This window comes from Nipponia nippon, unplaced genomic scaffold (assembly GCF_047370975.1).
Source record: "Nipponia nippon isolate SJK-2023a ecotype South Korea unplaced genomic scaffold, ASM4737097v1 scaffold_15, whole genome shotgun sequence".
In the NCBI taxonomy this organism is placed as follows: domain Eukaryota; kingdom Metazoa; phylum Chordata; class Aves; order Pelecaniformes; family Threskiornithidae; genus Nipponia; species Nipponia nippon.
In genome coordinates, this window is record NW_028262331.1 from 710,994 (window position 1) to 729,957 (window position 18,964).

At 52.1% G+C, this 18,964-nt stretch overlaps 1 protein-coding gene across 9 annotated transcripts in view; it reads right to left on the reverse strand.

Annotated features, from left to right (window-relative positions):
• TSPOAP1 (TSPO associated protein 1) overlaps window positions 1-18,964 on the reverse strand; it is a 71,284-nt gene that overhangs the window by 40,699 nt on the left and 11,621 nt on the right. For 7 of the 9 annotated variants that reach the window (XM_087751746.1, XM_087751747.1, XM_087751743.1 and 4 more), the window contains exons 2-10: window positions 17,518-17,625; window positions 15,640-15,768; window positions 13,658-13,834; window positions 10,099-10,368; window positions 4,422-4,529; window positions 3,503-3,586; window positions 1,971-2,060; window positions 548-670; window positions 39-143 (exon numbers count right to left, since the gene is read on the reverse strand). In XM_087751746.1, coding sequence (XP_087607872.1) covers window positions 39-143; window positions 548-670; window positions 1,971-2,060; window positions 3,503-3,586; window positions 4,422-4,529; window positions 10,099-10,368; window positions 13,658-13,834; window positions 15,640-15,768; window positions 17,518-17,625 — 1,194 coding nt within the window. Of the gene's footprint in view, window positions 1-38; window positions 144-547; window positions 671-1,970; window positions 2,061-3,502; window positions 3,587-4,421; window positions 4,530-9,259; window positions 9,390-10,098; window positions 10,369-13,657; window positions 13,835-15,639; window positions 15,769-17,517; window positions 17,626-18,964 lie in introns of those variants that run through there. The other 2 variants (XM_087751745.1, XM_087751748.1) reach the window with 2 other exon arrangements.

The window sequence follows — 18,964 nt, forward strand, 5'->3', positions numbered from 1 at the left end:
TTCAGAGGGAAACGTCCATTCTCTCACGCGCTGCGTACCTGCTGCAACCTTCTGACTTCCTCTTGCTTCTCCTGCAGGACTAGCAGCGCTTCCTTGTGCTCGACTTCCAGCTGCTGCCTTCGCTCAGCCACATTGCGCATGTGCTGCAGAACAAGGCACAGACAGCTGAAGGGCGACGTTACCGAAATACTGGCCTGTGTCCTACCATGGGCCACGAGGTCAAAATATGGCCTGTATTTCACGTCATCGTTAAACAGAGGAGAAACTAAGAAACTCTTACCACAGGCTAGAGCAACACAGTCAAAGGAAATCCTTAAATCAGGGATGGCCACCTTATTTCTCCTCCCACCCAAATCCCTGAAGCAGCCTTTCTAAAGCACCTCTGCCCACTTTGGAAGGCCATGTTCCAGGATCCCGCAGAAACAGAATTCCCAACGGAAGCACAGAGACAAAAGAATGGACCAAAAAAGCAAAGAGGCAACATGTGCCATCCAAAAGCAGCACTAAGTGTCTGGCCAGTTCTTCCAGCCGTGGGGATCCTACTGACCTTCAGCACCTGCTCTAGATTCTCCAGCTTGGTTTGGAGTCCTTGATTCGTCTGAATTACTGAATCCCGTTCCTTAGTAACCAAAACAACCTGCAATTTCAGGTCAGCATTCTCAGATTCAACCTGAAGAGAAAGGATTTTCAATTAGCACAAGCAGCCACAGGTATTCCTTGTATAAATCACGGAGGACGATTTATTTCTGTATCTCAATAGGTTGTTTTGCAGACCTGCTTTCTACTTGTAATGACACCAAAATCATGAACCTCCTCTCCCTCTGGCTTTCACTCAAAACAAATACACGAGTGTTTGTATCAGTTCTCAATGTGATGAACGCTTTATTTGCACATACTGCTTCTCCCACTAGACTCATCTCCCCTCCCCATTTGCAAGGGGGAAGGGACTGGGATACGAACAGGCTACATACTGAAGAGACAGGAAAAAAGCACAAAGGCCTACGAGCTTTTTTAAGCCTAGGTGGTAGGATTAAACACAGAGAACAGTACGGAAAGTTCAGTAGCCTGCTGAAATCATGTTTACCTCCTCCACTTACTACAGGAAATTCCAGCGACATATTTTGGTTCTAGAGTGCACTATGGCTTGATGACTATTAGCAATGCAGATTATCAAGCAGAGACAAACATTTCCACTTAGAACAAACAGTTATTAAATATGTGGGAAGCCTTATGCACGGTGGCAACGTTGACACAACGGACAGACAAGTGACTTCCGAACTCTTGCGTACTCCATTTGTCCAGAGAAGGAGCTGGGAACAGAAACCCATGGAGGATCTTCACTGGAGTTCCAACTCTTCCATCACACGCAACAACACGTTTCTAGAACGCAACCCTCTGAGGTGCAGCCACCCTCCCCAGAAATCCGCTCTGCAAACTGAACCATGCGAGTATCCTGCCTTTGTCCCAAGACCCGAAGCTTTTGGGTTTTCCATCTGGCAAGGGCAGCTCTGAATTGCAGGCGTGGCTTTCTCCCCTGCCCCATCATCAGCCACCAAAACCTCGCTTTGAGGAGAACAAAAAAATGTCAATGGTGACTGAGGACTTCCAAACACACCATATGTTTGCACCACTTGCAGTGACGGGTTCTGCTCTACTCCACTCTGCTCCCCACCAACCCCAGTCCGTCTTTCGTTATGAACTCATTAACAAGCTACCGCAGGTAAACCAAGTATGAATTTAAGTAAGGTCAAAGCATCTCACTCAAGTCTTGGGAAACTGTAATAAAAATAGGGCAGCTAACTGCTCTGCTCGCAGTTACCATGGGGTACGCAGGACAGAGAGCTACACAGATGGACACAGGACCATTACGCAGATGGCAACTTGAAAACCTAGCACGCTAGCAAGTTCTTCTCAGCAAAATTTTACGGAAGCTAATGCTCCATCTGACAAACAAAGATACTGCTTTTTACCTGTCCTGCCCATCCAGCCTTCTCGTTCAGCTGCAAGTTCTCTTCGGCCAGTCGTGCATTTTCACTTTGTACCTCCTGCAGCTGGATCTCCTGTCCAGAAAGAGCGGGCATTACTACACCAAGGCCCTCAGACTCACTCCCCCCAGTTATCCTGCAGAGCAGCTCCACTGCTCCTGTTGACTGACGGTGCAGGATGCTGATGGGATGCTGCTTGAGGGATAGAAGGCAACAGCTCAAGCAGATGCCAGCCCCGTGCCAGGCGATTTCTTAAGTTTCTTTTCCCATTTATGTAGCCTCAAAGCTCAGAACGAGAAAGACATTTCCTTGTCTACTTCACAGCTCCAGCGTCACATACTGCTGCCTAGAACTCCATATCCACCACCAACAATTCATCAAGTTTCATGGTTGGTTCAAGATCAGAGTCTTTTTGACAAATTTCAGTTAAGGAAGAAAAATTCTTTGGAAGAATGATGCTAAAGAGAGTTCTAGACTGCAAACTCAAGAGTTTTAAAGGGTTGATTCTGAAAGCAGGATTCAGTCTGGAGTTAAGAGAGCAACAGGAGCCAGCTATCACCCTGCCTCAGAGAGCACCGTCTCTGAGCCGGCAGGAGACCATGGACACATGGAGAGACACTGACTGCATTTGTCAGGTCCAGTCCATCCGCAGCAACTTTGTACAGCATTAAAGGAATTTAATAGCTGCATAATCACATGACTCCACATAGACACGCACACACATTTCCCCATCCCAGTGTTTTATGGATCATCATATATTTTTTGGCTATCCCAGGAGCTAATTCCCTGTGCGCACAGTCTGAGTCCCAGTACTTCAAGGTGAGTTGGTCCCTTCTTGACCCTGAAAAGCTACTGTCTAACAACATCCAACGACCAACTTATTCCTCAAACATCCCATTCTAACCTAGACAATGAGGCTGAGCAACGCACTATGAACGGTGTATGAGTCCGAGCTATGCATTAGAACTGACCTGAACTGAGATTTGAGCAAGACATAGAACATCTATGCAGAAGGTAAGCACCCTTGGGTGAAACCACACATTGTCATAGTCACTAATGCCACCAGTGTTGCCCAGCAAAGTAGAAACAGAAAGGAGAAATCCAGATGCTGTGATATGACCTGCAAAACCTCCATGAAATTAAACAGAGGCAAGATTTCACCCAGCAAATGAGAAGCACAAGAAAATGACTGTAGGTTTGTGTAATTACCATCTCAAGACGCAGAAATCTTTGATACTCGTCTGGAGTGCATGTGAAAACGGTAAGTATCTCCTCAAACTAGCAAAGGCCACAGTTTCATCCAGTGATTTATGCAGCTATATTCAACCCACAGCTAGCTGAAGACTAAATGAACAATTCCAGCCTCACAGGCTGGAGCCCAAAATTTGTGACACTGTTCAAATGAAGACTGGTGCTTCCTTATTAAGATAAACTGAAGAGAATCCAAGAGAGGCATGCAACAACCTAACTCCTCTTCTACCATTATGCTCACAACAGCAGGCAACAAGAACACTTACCAGTTCTTTGCATCTTTTATGCTTTTTCCTCACTTCATGCTCAAGGTTTTCACATTTTTTGCGCTTTTTCTTGAGTTCAAATTCCTGCACGAAACACGCATAACTAGATCAGTAAGTCCACATTCTTACAATGCATAAGAAATTCAAGCCCAGCCTCTCAGACCCAATGCCATATTAGCTATTTTTATTTTCTTAAGAAAATCTCTTTGTGACAAACACAAACAATACAGAAGCCAAGGGAGATATTTTTAAAAGGTAGTAAACCCAAAAAACTTCTCAGGTGAAACAGCTTCTCTTCCCCAAGCCTTTCATCTTCTGGAAACAGTTCTCTGTTTCCCACCTGCACAGATTGTTCCTATTTGTACAGAATAGTATGGAGGACAGGATGCGGGGGACAAAAAGACAGAGCTGTGCAAAATATTCAGCCTGCAACACTAGCTGTGCTACCTTAGCTCCTATGCTAATCCAAATGACATCTAACAGAGAGCAGACATCGTCTGGTTATGTACCTTTATCTGCAGCGACTGATAACTGCCGAACTTCACTGTGAACTGTCCTAGTTTGCTGGAATAATTCAGAAGGGACATACTCCTTACATGACATCCATCCCAGGTCACTCATATCTGTTCCCAGCTCAAATAAGAGTAAACCAAACACAGCACAGAATCTACTGACGCGTTTCCCTCTCATTTTAGTGTGACGCATTCTCCCGCCAGCCCAATACCTGGAGCTGCCACCCAGCAACACTCTCCATGCAGACAGCCTGTTTTGTCCCACTGAATCCCCAAGCTTCCCACTTTTGCAGAGCAGCTGCACCTAAAAAGACTTCAGCCCCCAAAACCTCTGCCTGGATTGCACAGGTGAAAACCCCAAGAAAAAGTATAGCACTCCTTCACCCAAAACCAGGTTCACAACTCACCAGCTGCTGTATCTGTTGGCTGCTCTCTTGGTCTGTTATTGCATCTTGGGGAGGGAAATTTTCATGCCCTTCAGAGGCAGGTCCTAGCGGTTGCACACCTGGTTCCACCTGGAAAGCAAGCGAGATGCCAGAGAGCTCAGGGACAGCCAGGACTACCGAGCACACCATGCACACCGAGGGAGAAGAGCCTCTCCTGGCAGTACCGCCTGGGAGAGCAACGCTCCACGTGAAAACCCCTGATCTCTGAACTGCACCACTGGACATGGAGAAAGGTGAAGACCATGCCAGGGATCTCTCAGCCACCAGAGACCTGTGCTGGGAGTCTTCTGGAGCCCAGCACCAATCAATCCAGCTTGACTAAACCACCCACATGCAACAGTGGCCTCCAGAAAGCTCTCAGGTCTGAATACCCATTTGTGCCTCATCGAGGGTTTCAATGAGAGGCATCAGCAACACCTTTCACGGCCCTCTCCAAAGCAATAAAAAGAAGATGGAAGGTGGTCAGAAGGGAGAACACAACCCTCATAAACAGCAGAAAGTAGAAATCAGTGAAGACATCAGAATCTGAAGGCAAGGAAGAGCAGACAAAAAATACCAAGAAATGGAGCATCCCACCTCAGCTGGTAGCTGAGGACCGAAATGGCAGCACATGTGCTATGGCTTTTGTGCCACCACCAAACCAGATGAAAGGAGACACTTTTCTGTACATGTTTGTACACAAGCTTCTAACAAAATGCCTTTTAATTTGGGCTACAGACAAACACACCTTTAATCCCCTGAATTTTCACTCTCAACTCATATTTGACTTGACATTGTCTGCCTAGAGTAACCCCTGGCAGCAGGGCAAGGCCTGAGGTAAACAGAAGAAAGAGGGCTTTGATAACGCTCTAAACATTGAATTTAAAGTTATTTTTGATAAACAGATTTTAGGGACAGGAGATCTTTAGAATCATCAAAGCCAACTTGTACAGCAAGCAAGGAGCAGCATTTTGTGACTCCGTCTCAGCCTTTAACCTTCGGTTGACCTCTCGGCAGCAGCGGAATTTCTCATTTCACTCTGAACACCTCCCGTGCCGAGGGACCTATGTCACTAAGTCTGAGCTCCCTTTACAGTCCGTCATTAGGACGGCGTCTGAGCACTATACCTAAAACGCGATTTCTGTTACCTGTTTTAGGCTTGAAAGCCACAGGTTTTAACTACATCCATATTCGTGGCTCCACTGCTGAAAACCAGAAAACTCGAAGAGACTACACTCAAGCTCAGGCTACCAAGGCTTTCGCATTTTCTACTCCAAGGAAAATTCCGAAACCACCTCTCATGTGAACCTTATTCCCTACCACCCATGGCATAAGGTTAACCTGGAGTCTGGCAGTCTGAGCACCAACCAGCGGCTGGAAATCTGGAGACCCTCCACCCAAGCGGCGGTACCTTGGGAGCTTTCAGATGTGCGGTGAAACCAGTATTTAACTCTGCATAAACGCTTCTGAGACTTTTTAAACCACCTGGCACATACTAAGCTTCAAATCCGTATTTCACAGCTCCCCTCCAAAAGTATGCTTCCTCACAAAACTGAAAATGTTGCATTTTTGTCAACTGTAATGAAATTAGGTTTCAAGGAATGCCAGTGGATGCCAGCTAAGGTTATACACTCACTGCGCAAGCACCCCGCGCTACGCTTCACAAGTCACGCTCTCTTGCAAATAGAGATGCAAGACAAATTTGCTTGTTTGTGATCATTTCCCAGCAAAAAGCTAAACAAAATGATTCCTAATTACAGGCAACTTACAAAAATTACAAAATTATAAAGTTGCCCACACGGACCTAATTTCCACCCAAGAACAAAGACACGCCCCCAGGCACATGCTGATATGCTGTTATTTTTATGCAGAATCCAGACTCATCGCCGTATTAAACGACTGATAAACGAGACTGGCACACATCACGACGCGAGCTGCGACCTGGAGCTGCGCCACCTCATTCACAGCAGGGGCTGGAAAATGCTCAACGAATAAGCCAGGTGCAAGGAATCAGTTAAAAATCACTGTAGAACAGCTGCTTTCCACCCCCAGCGCCATCCACCTGGGGTGCGCTGACACTGGCAGAGGCCCTGCCGAGAGAGCAGGATGGGGCTGTACCGCTGCTCAGCACCCCCAGGCTGTACCAGCTAAAGCCAAATACACAACAGGCACAGAAGTACCCGTACTTTGGCAAACGACCAGAAAGTTTAAAGCAGGCAACAGAGTAAATTAAAAATGTTGTAGGCTTTCTAGAAAGCTCTGCCCTTGGCATCATCATCATCATCATCGCAATCCTGCCCCGAAAGAATCGCTACAGCGTTTTCCTCCTAACCATGCCCCATTCCCTCAGCTGTGCCAGCGCAGCTCTGCGCAGGCAGAACCGGACCAGAAAATTGATGCAGGTTTCAGGACGAGGGGGGAGGAAGGCTGGGTTTGCCAGGTTGTTTTTAACTCGGATCCGTCACGTCCCACTGCTCGACATGAGTTGCACCGACACAACTGAAAGGGCAGCGGGAACACGCAGTGGTGACCAGGAGGCTGTTGAAGCCAGCACCGCCGCTGAAAGAAATCCCCGCTAAATTATGATTTGTCATTACAGAAACAAGCATCGCCCCAAAACCCTAAATAAAGAAGTAGAGAAATCAGAAGGAGAACAGAGAAATGGGATTTTCCAAGGACACTTAGAAGAGACATTTGCTCCTTATACTCTGAGGAAGTTTTTTGAAAGCTGGGGAATACTGCCCTGACGCACTGTGCTGGGGACCAGGATAGAAGAGCAAAGTAATTTCTTTTAATTAGGACAACTGTGCTTACTGCCCCAAGAGCTGACTTCACCCTCAGCAGGGCAGCCCTGCGCCCGCGTGAATACAGCCCGTTGAGCCCGGCGTGTTCTGCGCTACAGGTTTCAGCTGGCAACAGCCTCCTTGCTCCCCCTTCAGCAGCGCTGCCGGGCTTAGTCTTGTTGCTATTTATCAGCCAGAAAGTCTTCTGACCGTGAGGACAGGCTCTCCTGAATCAGAGAAATAAAGAGCATCCATGAGAAAGATCGTAATACACGTTCTTGTCTGCCAGAATCTGCAGGGTCAGCTGAAAACCAAGGTATGGAAGGGCCATTCAAGGAAGTCAAGGGCAGAGCAGAGGGGGAAAAAAAGTCATCTCTGCATCCCTCTTCATCACGGAGGAATTTGGGGGGCGAGGAGCCACCAGGGCAGAAATCTCCAACTACGAAGAACAGAGCCAAGGATCTCTCTCAAACTGAACTGTCTCTAAGAAGAACTGTGGAAGCCAACAAAACAAACAGTAACAAATCACCAAGACCAGACAATATTCACCCAAGGGTTCAAAAACCCCCTTAGACAGGAACTGAATCTCTCACTTCAGCAGTAACTGAATCAAGACGTGTAGCGTGTCGCTCCTCCGACACCGCCTTCATACGAAGTAACTGGAAATGTCAAGTTTTAAGCGTATTCCAGTGCAGATCTGTGGAAACACAGACCAGTACATTTGACAGCTGTTCCTGGCAAACTGATAGAAATTGCAACAAAGATTAGGCAGATACTTAAAAAAAACCCAAAGAAATGTATATTGGGGAAAAAAAAACCCACACTCACAAATCTGTAAGAGTTGTTCTAAGGTGTGAGCAAGCAAATAGGTGAGGGAGATCCAGCAGGGACAATCTGCTTGGGTGCTCTGAACACATTCAGCTACAGCGCTTTGAAAGGCTTCTGCAGATGCTGAGCCAGCACAGGATGAGGGGGAAGGTTTTCTCTCAGCTAAATATCTAGTAAAAATGAGAGGACTAAAAGAGAGGCAGCAGGAACCGTGCTCTCCAAGCACTGATGTAGCAGAGAGACAAATGGCAAAGACGGCCTCATGACACTGAGGGATTAGAGAAGGAAATCAGACAAATGATGTTTTAACAGAACCCTGTGCTCAGACAAAAAGGCAAAGACATCTGTTGGGAAAGGGAGAGAAAACTTCATTATGCCACCGTATAAATCAACGACACAGCGTCTGGGATACCGCATGCAGCGCTGCCTCCCCCAACACAGAATGACAGAGAAAACGTACAAAGGAAGGAGACAAAGATGATTAACACTGAATAATGGAAGAGGCTAGAAAGAAAAAAAAAAAACGGCTGGAGGAGAGGGGCCTATAAACTCACGAGTGACTTGGAAAAGACGAACAAGGAATGAATATTCAATACATCTTCTGTAAGAGCTGGGGAGCAAGAAATGAGAGCAGCTGGTGGGAGCTGGGAGGGCAGACGAGCGGCCCGTCCTCACGCAGCCCACAGATGAGAAATTCTGCCAGGGCACCCCGAGGCTACTGACACCTTCGGAAAGAAACGGGGTGACCCCACGCAGGACGAACCCTCCGGGAGCCAGCGGACCCCGCGCTGCCGCCCCTGCCTCGGGAAACCCGCGAAGGGCCGGAGCCGGGGGCAGCGGGGTGCATCTGCCACCCGGGGCCCGGCCTCTCGCACCCACCCGCGGGCAGCCCCGGAGGCCTCTGCCGGCCCCGCACCCCCGGCCCGGCCCCGGCTGCCGGCGGCGGTGCGCCCTTGCCGGAGGCGCCCAGCAGGACCGGCCCTGACCTCGGTCCCCAGGGCGGGCTGAGCCCCTCGGCCGGCCCCGGCCCTCTCACCGCGGCTTCCACCGGGCCTGCCCCGGCGGCCCGGTAGCGGCTCGGCCCCGCGGCGGGAGAGGCGCTCCCCGCCGGTCCCTCGGGCCCGCCCGCCCCGGCCCCCGGCGGAGGCGCCGCCGCAGCCGCCCCCGGCCCGGCCCGGCGAGGGGCGGCGCGGGAGGGCCCGGCCTTACCTGCCGGCTGCGCGGCCCGCCAGCGGGGAGGCGGCGCCCTGAGGCGGCCCGGATTTGCCGGGCCGTACCACTGCGGCCGCGGAGGGGCGGCCGGGGCCGGGCCGGGCCGAGAACGCGGGGCCGGGGCCCCGGGAAGGGGCCAGGCCGCGGCCCTGCTCCTCAGCGCGGCCTGGGCCTGAGGCCCGGCCCGCCGCGGGGGATCGCCCTGGCTGGAGGCACTGCGCCGGGGGCGGTGGGGGACGGGCCCGTCCCTGGCAGGGGAGGGGGCCCAGGGAGCAGCCGGCCTCCCTGCCACCGCCACCCCAGCCGTGGGTGCCCGTCGCTCACCCCCTGGGAGCCAATGCCCGAACCTCCGCAAACACCGAAGCCGTGTGTTTTCATCAAATGAGGGTAAAAAGAGGGGTTGCCTGCTATCCTGGGCTGGAAAAGGCAGCGCGGGAGACCCGTGCTGGGGAAGATGCGCAGGACCGAGCCCCCGGCGTGGCTCAGTGGCCCCGCGCTGGAGTGGGCTGCCAGCAGCGCCCATGACCCCCCTCGCCCGATGAGACCTGGCGCTCGACTTGGTCATTTATAAACCAGCCCGGCGCCTGTTCGCAGCGGATGCGAACTGCAGCGCTCACGCACTCTTAAGAACTTTCCTAAGAACAGTAATTCATAGAATCATCGAATGGTTTGGGTTGGAAGGTACCTTAAAGATCATCTGATTCCAAGCCCCCTGCCATGGGCATAGACACCTTTCACTAGACCAGGTTGCTCAAAGCCCCATCCGACCTGGCCTTGTTTAATTAACTGAATAGTTAAACAGCAAAACTTTTAGATCGCTGACCCACTTGTCTCACCTCCCTGCGTGCTTCCCCTCCAAGTGCTGGGTCTCCCAAGCGGGTCTCCTTCGGTAGAGGTGAACCTTTGATGCAGGTATTTAGCGTCGGTGCGGGCGGTCCCACACGTGCGGCAGTGCTTGGCAAAGCGCCGCCTGAACTGATTTTAGAGGAACGTAGACACTCCTTGAAATTCTTCAGTGCGATCTGTCTCTGCAGCCGCAACACCTCTCGCTGGGATTCCCGCAACAGGCGATCAAACTCTATGACGTTCAGGCAGCGAGGGTCATCCTGCAGGAAACGCAAACACAACATCGTGTCGCTGACAAGCTCTAAAAGGTGGAACAGGTCGGGGTGGTGATTTAACACACAAACTCCAAAAGCCTTACTGAGGAGACACTGGCAAGAACCAGGTAATGTGGCACGCCAAGATTTCTGTTCCCTGGGTCTCCAAAGCCTCAAAAGCAGTCACTTTGCATCCCTTATGCAAATACGTTATCCCTCCCGCAGATCAAAACTAGCCTGTAATGCTTCTGCAGCCATCCCAGGGCAAAGCAAAAGGGCTTTTCTAAGCGTGTGCTTTCTCAGTGCTTGCCGGCAGAGAGCGTGTCAGGATAATATAATTTCATTTCCCAGCCAAACGAGAGCTGGTTTACCTCCTTGATGTGGGTGCTGGCATTCTCTGCAGCCCTAACGGTAGTTAGGGTTTTAAATGCTGGAAAGAATGAAGAACATCTGGGATTTGTTCAGTTCTCGCTCAGGATAACGTTTGGTTTGCAAACATTCTTGATTTCCAGCCTCTCCAGAGATGTGGATGTGTGGATGGGCCCCTGTCTTTAGCACAAGGGGTCACTCTCGCCCACTCCGGACCCCAAACCAGCAGCTTTGGAAGGAAACCAGTGCAATCTTACTCTCACAAAAAACCGATGAGACTATGTCACTAGCTTGTTTAATTCTTCAAAGGTTTTCAGATTTCAGGAAGCTGAAGAAACACGTACTTGCATGTCCATACGTACATACAAAGGCTGATTATGAAAACCTGTCTTTACAAATACGCTGCTGGAGGAGACATTGCTCATTCCCCTGGAAAGCTCCTAAGCCAGTGATTCAACGCGTAATTGGTATCCAGGACAAATTTAATCTGCTTCCCTGTTCACTTCTTACTCGCCCTAAAAATAGCGCGTGCTTTATAAATACAATTTGTGTAGAAAACCGTGGCTACTCTCACGCTACAAGGGGGAAACTGAGGCAGCATTAATGGGAACTGATTACAGATTCAAGAAGTGAGCAGCTGGGCCTCCTCTGTGCCAGACCCGTGTTCGGGCTAGCAGGGTACTAGTTCTTTAAACAAAATTGGCTGCGGCTCTGTATAAAATCTCCCTTCCCCCACCAAAAAAAGGCAGCTATTCCCAACAGACAGCCTCCGAAGCCTGGGGGAACAAGGGAGTAGAAAAAAAAGCTCAGTCCTCCACTCACAGTTTCTATTATACACGTCCCCTGCAGCTGCCTTGCTGTTCCCCGCAATCCCCCGCTTCCAAGGAGCCGTGCTGCAAGGAATTGCAGCCTGGTTTTCGCTGGAGCTGGGGTTTGGTTGGAAGCCCATCACTGGAGCATGAGCATGAGCTCAGGAAATCATTTTATCCCATCCTAAGAGCCCTGACTTTGCAAAACAAGGCCAATGCTTCCGCAGCCCGGCATGCAGGGTGTCCCTCCTGCCACTGGAAAGGAACTGAGTAGATCCGTTTCATAGCTACTGAAAAATTTGTGCTGATTTAAATACCCTAGATTAAAACTGATTTGGTTACAAACTCTGAGCGTGCACATAATATCTCTGCATATAAACCCCTTCATTGGCATAATGCATTTTGCATGCTGCAGACAGATTACGTGAATTTTGAATTTTAACTAGCTGAAAATTAAAATTTAATGAGCAACTTGCTTGGAAGAGAAATGGGAAAAACAAGCTCAGACAGAATGATCTCCTCTCTTGCTCTCTTCTCTGCGGATTCCCTGCTCGTGTATCGATGCCCCCCGTTCCCGGTGCCTCAGCAGTTACACAAGCAGCCGGTCTCACCCGCTGAGCCAGGGTGGTCACCCATGCCCTAGCAAGGCAGCGGCTGAATTCATCAACCCTGAGGATTGCGCCCATGTGTATTTCCCTGGCCGGTAACGAGTCCTGCTCACCCGCCTTTTGTCACATTCCTCTACAATTTGTCACTCTCCTGGCCCTGGCAGATTCAGGTTGCCCAGCACGCTCTGCTCGGAAAATCAGACTGCTGTAGAAGGGGTCCGTTCCCACTACTGTGGGGGTCTGCAGTGAGAAATCAGGGGGAAAGGAAGGGAATTTCACTCTCGGTGACACCGTAGAGCACAGTCAGAGCTGGATCACTTTCTGCTGTGGTTTAATGCCAGAAGGGACCGGTGGGGCAGCCTGTACAAACAGCCGATCATTCCTGTCCTGATGAGATCTACATTAGGGAAAGACTGAGAATCTACCTACAAACCCATAGTTTAAATGAACATACGGGGAAGTCAGGGACAGAAATAAAGCTGCTTTCAGTGAGGAAGTATTTGCCACCTAAATATCGTGTAAGTAGGGTAGGTAGAAATGTAGGTATTCACTCAGCTCAGCGGGGTGCAGGAATGTAGGGTTGCACTTGACCACATCTGCATTAGCGAAACGGGGGATCCCGTGCGAGCCCTAGCGTTACGGAGCTGCTCAGGAGAGCTTATGAACTGACCTAAACTGAAAACATCCAGCTCGGGAACAAAAGACGTAGCTGATATGCCCAGAGCAGGTTGCTTTAGTCACCTTGAGTGGGAATCATTTCACCTAGCTTCAGCTGTTTGCAGAGGATCCTTTCGGAGTCATCGCAGAGAAGCAGTGCTTCGAGGGAGCAACGCATCCAACCAGTTTTAGACATCTGTCTTGGGATGAGCTGAATTATCCCTTCTATCCCGTCATTTACGTCGGCAAGTTCTGTGCTGGTGCGGAGGGGAACGTAGGTCACCAGCCCCGGCGCAGGCATCAGCATTGTAGATGGTTTCATGAACGCCCACCCCTGACTAATGATTTGTACCCTTAGTCATAGCGTACAAGGATGCGCCTAGTTATCGCCAGTCTTGTGGTGGCTGTGAGCACTCAGAAAGCTGCAGCTCAAGACACAGGATTTAGGCTGGTTCTTGGGAACATGCTTAGCTGGTTTACTTTTTAAAGAAAGACTTTAAAGGGAGGTCCTGCTTCTACATCTTGCTTGAAGCTCAGCACTGTGAAAAGTCATCTTGTGTTTGTGGCTCCCCGGGGTTTTCCAGGGGGGGAGTTTTAGTTGCTGCTGGAAATGGCAGCTCAGACCCATGAATTCACAGTGGGACAACTGGGGTGTCCCCCAACACACTGTTCTGGAGGGGCCTGGACACCGGCTCTGCCACGCTCACCTCCATCCAAATCGCACATCAAATGCCCTCTGTTTACAGTCTTGGGACTAATTGCCCTCACACCGCTGCCTGGAGCCCCATTCCCATCACTGTTGCTGTACTGCTTGTCCCCAGCCACCAAGTGATGGCCCAGAAAGTGTCTCACCTTCCCTGCGATGAGTTTAGCCTGCAGCTCCCGGCACTCCTGCTGCAGAGCTTCGATCTGCTTGTCTTTCGCCAGGAGAGCGCTGGCCTGCTCTGTCAGGTCCTTGGCACGCTGGCGGGCAAATGCTTTTTTACACAGCTCCAGGCTGGAGCCCTTCAGAGGCACCGGAGCAGTTACCTACACCGGAGAGGGCAGCAAGGAAGAAAGCCACATGTGTTGGTGGTCGTTAACCATCACCCCAACAGCTGTCGGGCAGGGAGCGCTGCCCAGAGACGCAGCCTAGCCGCAAAGGACAGACAAGCAGACAGAGGAGCATGACGGATGTACAAAAAAGTGGGAGGACGGAGGAAGGGTTGGATGGAGAAGTGGATCAGAGAGGTGGGAAGGAGAAGGTGCTCAGCGGCTGAGGCCGATGGGTGCAGTCAGCACAGGGGGCTGCAGGCAGGGCAACAGCGGGTGGAGAGAGGAGAGAAAAACACCACAAGGGCAGAAGGAGGAAAAGGCAGCAGAGAGGAGGGGGGGAGGATGGCAGGAGAGATAAGCATGGGAGCAAGGATGAAGGAGGAGAAATGGAGTTTCTGTGGGTTTCTAGGCAGCGGGAAAGAGGGCTTCAGCGCAGATGAGTGGAAGATCCAGGCAAAGGGGGAGGCAAGAGGGAGCCCAGTTTGTCAAACCCTGCCTCTCCCTGTCCAGCTATTTTTGTCTGCACAAAGCCTGACAATTTGGCGAGGGGGACTCTCTCCCCTTGCCTGAGCAGGAACGTGGCACCCTCTGTGCAAACGTTTCCTCCCCAGGTCTTCCCGAGCATCTCGCCCACGTGCAGAAGCTGCTTGCCGGGCCCTGTGTGCCAGTCACTGAAGGCAACCGCTGCCAGATCAACCCCAGCTCCTCAGGGCCCCTTCTCTGGGCGGGCAGCCGCTTGGTCCTGCCTCCAGCCCACCCTCCACGAGCCTCAGCCATCCAAGGGCTTTCTGCTCTTGGGAGACCTGGGCCAGCCCAGGAGCCCAGCAAGTCAGTTCTCCCAAGGCTCACACAGGTCTTAAACCGTCACCACCCCAAAGTTTCACTCGGGGGAAAAAAATAAAACAGTATTTGTATAGTTGCTGGAGGGTCTGCAGAGCTGTTGGATGTATATCAAATGATTTCTCTTAACGTAGTATCTGTCAAGTCCATCTGGCAGCAACGGTTGCCCTGCAAGTACCAAAACCCCGTGACAGACGGGCGGCACGGTGCCTGGGGACAGCGAGGACAGGCAGTGCCAGGAAAACCCCCTACCTTCTCTTCAGCAAATCTTTCACTTCCTCCTCTCTGTCCTACAGGGCTTGAATTCCCCATCACAATCCCCAGTTTCCTTCCAAGGGAAGAAAGATTTTCCCTTACTCCACAAGCTCACGCAAGCGCTTGTGCCCAACATCCCACATCCCACGGCCATCTCCCGCCACTCCTGCCCCATGTCAGATGCTACAGCGTTTGCAACAAGCTGCTGTTGGGTTGGAGAAAGCAAAAAAACCACGCGGCTTGCGCAGCAATGCAAGCGAGGTGTGGATGGGGCCGAGCAGAGTCCCTCACCCCTTCCTGTTTTGCTTTACCGCACTCCTCTTCTTATTCAAATACTTCCTGTTTCTTTTCGGTGAAGTCAGATGAATTATTTTCACGACTTGCCCAGGGAAAGCTGAGCTAATTACCTTAAACTAACATCTTAAGGTAGGTCGGCACATTGACAGCAAGAAACCAAGCAGGAGGAAATTGCTCAAAGCCAGCTCCCCACACGCGAGCAGAAGAAGCTGGCCATGGCTGGGTTTCGTGATTCTTGCCCTGCTGCTGATGTGCAAAACGTGTTTGCTGTAGGTTTAAGAAAAGGGGAAAGAAAAGGCCTTTCTAGCTCAATAGACGCAGCAAGCGAGAAGTCCCGGCGACGAGGTGCTCTCCTAGCTCAGCTGCCCGTCCCAGCCGTGCCCAGCCGCGGCAAGCCCCGCACTCACCACTTTGAGGTTTGCCTCCTGGAGTTTCCGGGCTCTCTCCTCCAGGCGCTTGGCGATCACCGCCAGCTCCGCGTTCTTCCTCTTCAGATGCTTCACCTTCTCCTCCGTCTGGGGGAAGCAGCTCCTGCGCTAGATAACAGAAGGAGAGGTTCGAGGTGAAGCCCCTGTGCGCGCTGGGGGTGTTAAGGGGAGCCAAGGTCCCCAGCCCTGCCTGACCCACAGGGCTTTTCCCAGCCAGGGCCTGGCCTGTTCTCCTATCACTGTCCCAACTGTTAAACACCGACCTCTGCTCATCATCTCTCCAGTCACTGAAACCTGTGTTTTTCCCAGTATTTTTGTTAATGTGACCTCTTGGTCCTCCTGAGATGCCCCTTACCCCACCCCAGGCCGTCCTCCGAGATCCCTCTCCATCTGCAACGCGCTTGTTGCAGGCTCTGCCTTTGCCAGCTGGGACATGGTGCATCTCCAGCATCGGTCTGGCCCGGCCGCCCACCCTTTGGGCTTTCTCTTCCAAAGTCTTCCCAGTTTATTTCCCTGGGGTTACAGGACTCAACACATCGCTGCGGATTTGTGCTGTGCTGCCACTGCAAGCTGCGCCGTTGTCCTTTTTCTCATGACGCCGAAGCATGAGTTGGGGGGAACGAGGAGAAAGCAGCAAAGGACTCTGTGATGTTTGCAAAGCAAATTTCCTTCTCCTTCCTATTGATTCTGTTCGCTCTTAATCCCCTTTTATTTGTTATCTGTCCGTTTCGATAAGCTGCGGCTTGCTGATGGCTCGTTCTCTCAAGGTCGTACCCAGATGTGTTGTGCTGTCTTTTCACATCAGCAAAAATGTCAGATCAGCTGATCCTTCCAATTATTTTCCTCCCTACCCCTGTGAGATCCCACCACGGGTGCTTGCTGCTTTCACTGCTTTTCTTCAGCCGGAAGACCGAGGCTGATTTTTGAGAGTAAGATTTGATGAGAGCTTACACGATAGTGCTTTGCTAAAATCCAGATGACTGATAAGGGGTAACCCCCCAGCGTGCAGGTCATACTGGATTTACGCTTTTAGTGTAAGAAACTTATCTAAAATACGCGTTTTGAATGTGGTGATATAAATCTGAAATGCTGAGCAATCAAATTTTCAGGGGCCCGGGTGTGGCCGCATCCCTGCACCGTGGGGCCGCGCAAGGGGCTGATGCTCTCCAGGGGCTGCGCGAGGGGCTGATGCTCTCCAGGGAGGATGCAGGAGGGGAACGTCCCCTCTTTGTATTTCCCGAGGGTCCTGGCTGCCCACCGTGGGCCTGGGGAGCCAGGGATGGGGAAGCAGGGCAGAATGGGTGGCCCAGGCTATGGCAGCCTGGCTTGGCTTTGGGTGCTGGGGGTGCAGCTGGGGAGGAGGCGGGTGCCGAGCTCCCGTGGGAGCAGGGGGCAGTGCTGCACTGTCACCCAAAGCCCAGGCCGAGTGAATCAGTGTTTCTGCTTTTCCAATTAAAGAGGAAACAAGAGCGACTTCCCCCTCCCCTGCCATCAGCTCGCTGCTGCCTTGCTCTCTGCCTGCTCTCGAGGGCGGCTGCGTTAAAGCCTCTTGTGGTTTCCAGCAGGCAAATAGCACCAAAGATGGCAGAGAGGGTAGCAGAGGGTCCTGGCTTGGCTCTGCATTGAGAGGAAGGGGTCCTGCTCGAGCCAACGATGGGTGCAGTGCGAAGGCACCCAGGGGACCCAAAGCACCCAGGCCCCCCTTTCCCCACTGGCCATGCCCCACCGATCCCATGTGCCAGCATCTCTTGGAGTTGGCAGAAGACGGCAGGGACTCCCTCCCCACAGAGCATCCCGTGCCGGCAGCCGGCCCAGCACCTGGCCAGGGCGCAGGATGGGGCCGCATCCTCTGCTCACCAGCAAGCTGTTCTCCTCGGCCAGGCTGGAGCAGCGGTGCCGCAGGTCCTCCAGCGCGCTCAGGAGCTTCGTGTTCTGGCTCACGAGGAAGCCGTAGTCAGTCCCGCTCTGCAAAACAGCACGGGAGAGGCAAGGCAGGGTGTCCCCTGCCCAGGGCGAGGGGGAGAGGGACCGCAGCTGCACGCCCGCCTTGGCCCCGCAGCGAGCCCGGCCTGGCTGCGCAGGGAGGCTGGCAGGGTCGGGGTGCAGGCAGCGAAAGGGCAGGGTGGAATGCAGAGGCTGATTTCAGGAGGAGGCGAGGGGCTGCATGTCCTTTGGGGGACGAGTGGCCTTCGGGACAGGGCTACATCACCTGTGGGTGACAGCTACCATCTCCATAGCTTTAAGGATGCTTTCAACTTGCCCAGACCCCCGTGTCACCCCCAGCCACTTGCATTTTGCCATGGTACCATCTAACCCAGCTCAAGAGCCAGCAAGAGCCAGGCAGGCAGAGCATAAGCCGTGACACCCCGGACACGTGCGCTGCTCCCCACGGCTCAGGCACCCGGTGACCTCCAACACCGCATGGCTTTAAGAGGCGACGAGAGCACCTCACCCATCTCCCTGTGCCAGCTCCCCTGGTTTGGCCCAGGAGCCACCCAGGAGCCGGGCCCCGGGCTCTGCCCTCTCTGTGTCAGCCTCGGCTCTGGAAGAAGGTGACATGCTGGATTTCTTTGCAAAATACCACCTTAATTTTGTCACATCAAAAGCAGAGCAACTCTGCCGGGAGCTGTATATATAGCTTTGTGGTTACTGCTTCCTGCTCAGAGCAGCTCGCCGCAGGCTCGCTGCCAAAGCAGGCTCCCAGAAAGTATTTTTGTGCGTTAGCAAAGCTCAGAGCCACGCTATTGCTTCACCGCTGCCATATGGCAGCAGCAAGCCACGCACCTTGAGAAGACCTGGCCAGATGTTTTCCCAGCAGCCAGGCAGGTTTTGCAGGACCCGATCCCAGTGCCCAGCCGGTCTTTGCTGGTGCTGCTGAATGGCTGCGACCTTCCCGGCGCACAGCTCTGCTTCTGCAGTTTGCAAGCCAAGGCTATGAGTGAAACACCCCTCAGCTGCCAAAGAAATGCTGCCCAAGCTTGTGTAGTAGCAAGAAGTCAGACGGGCAGCTCACAGCACTTGGGTGCCACTAAGCCCTAGGAGGTCTGAGACTGGCTAAAACTCACTACATTTTTGACCAATACTGTATTTTGGCTTCTCAATCATGGCCATTGGAGAAAAAGGGCAGGAGACCATTGCCACAAAGTCCACCCCATTGAACCCTCTGGCATGGCTGCCGTGCCCATGCCATGGCTCTCCCAACCTCTCATGCCTGTATGGAAACGCCTTGGCAGAGCAGGGAGGGAAAACACAACTGAAAGAGATTGAAAAACAAACAAAAACAGACCTCAAAAGAGAACACCCA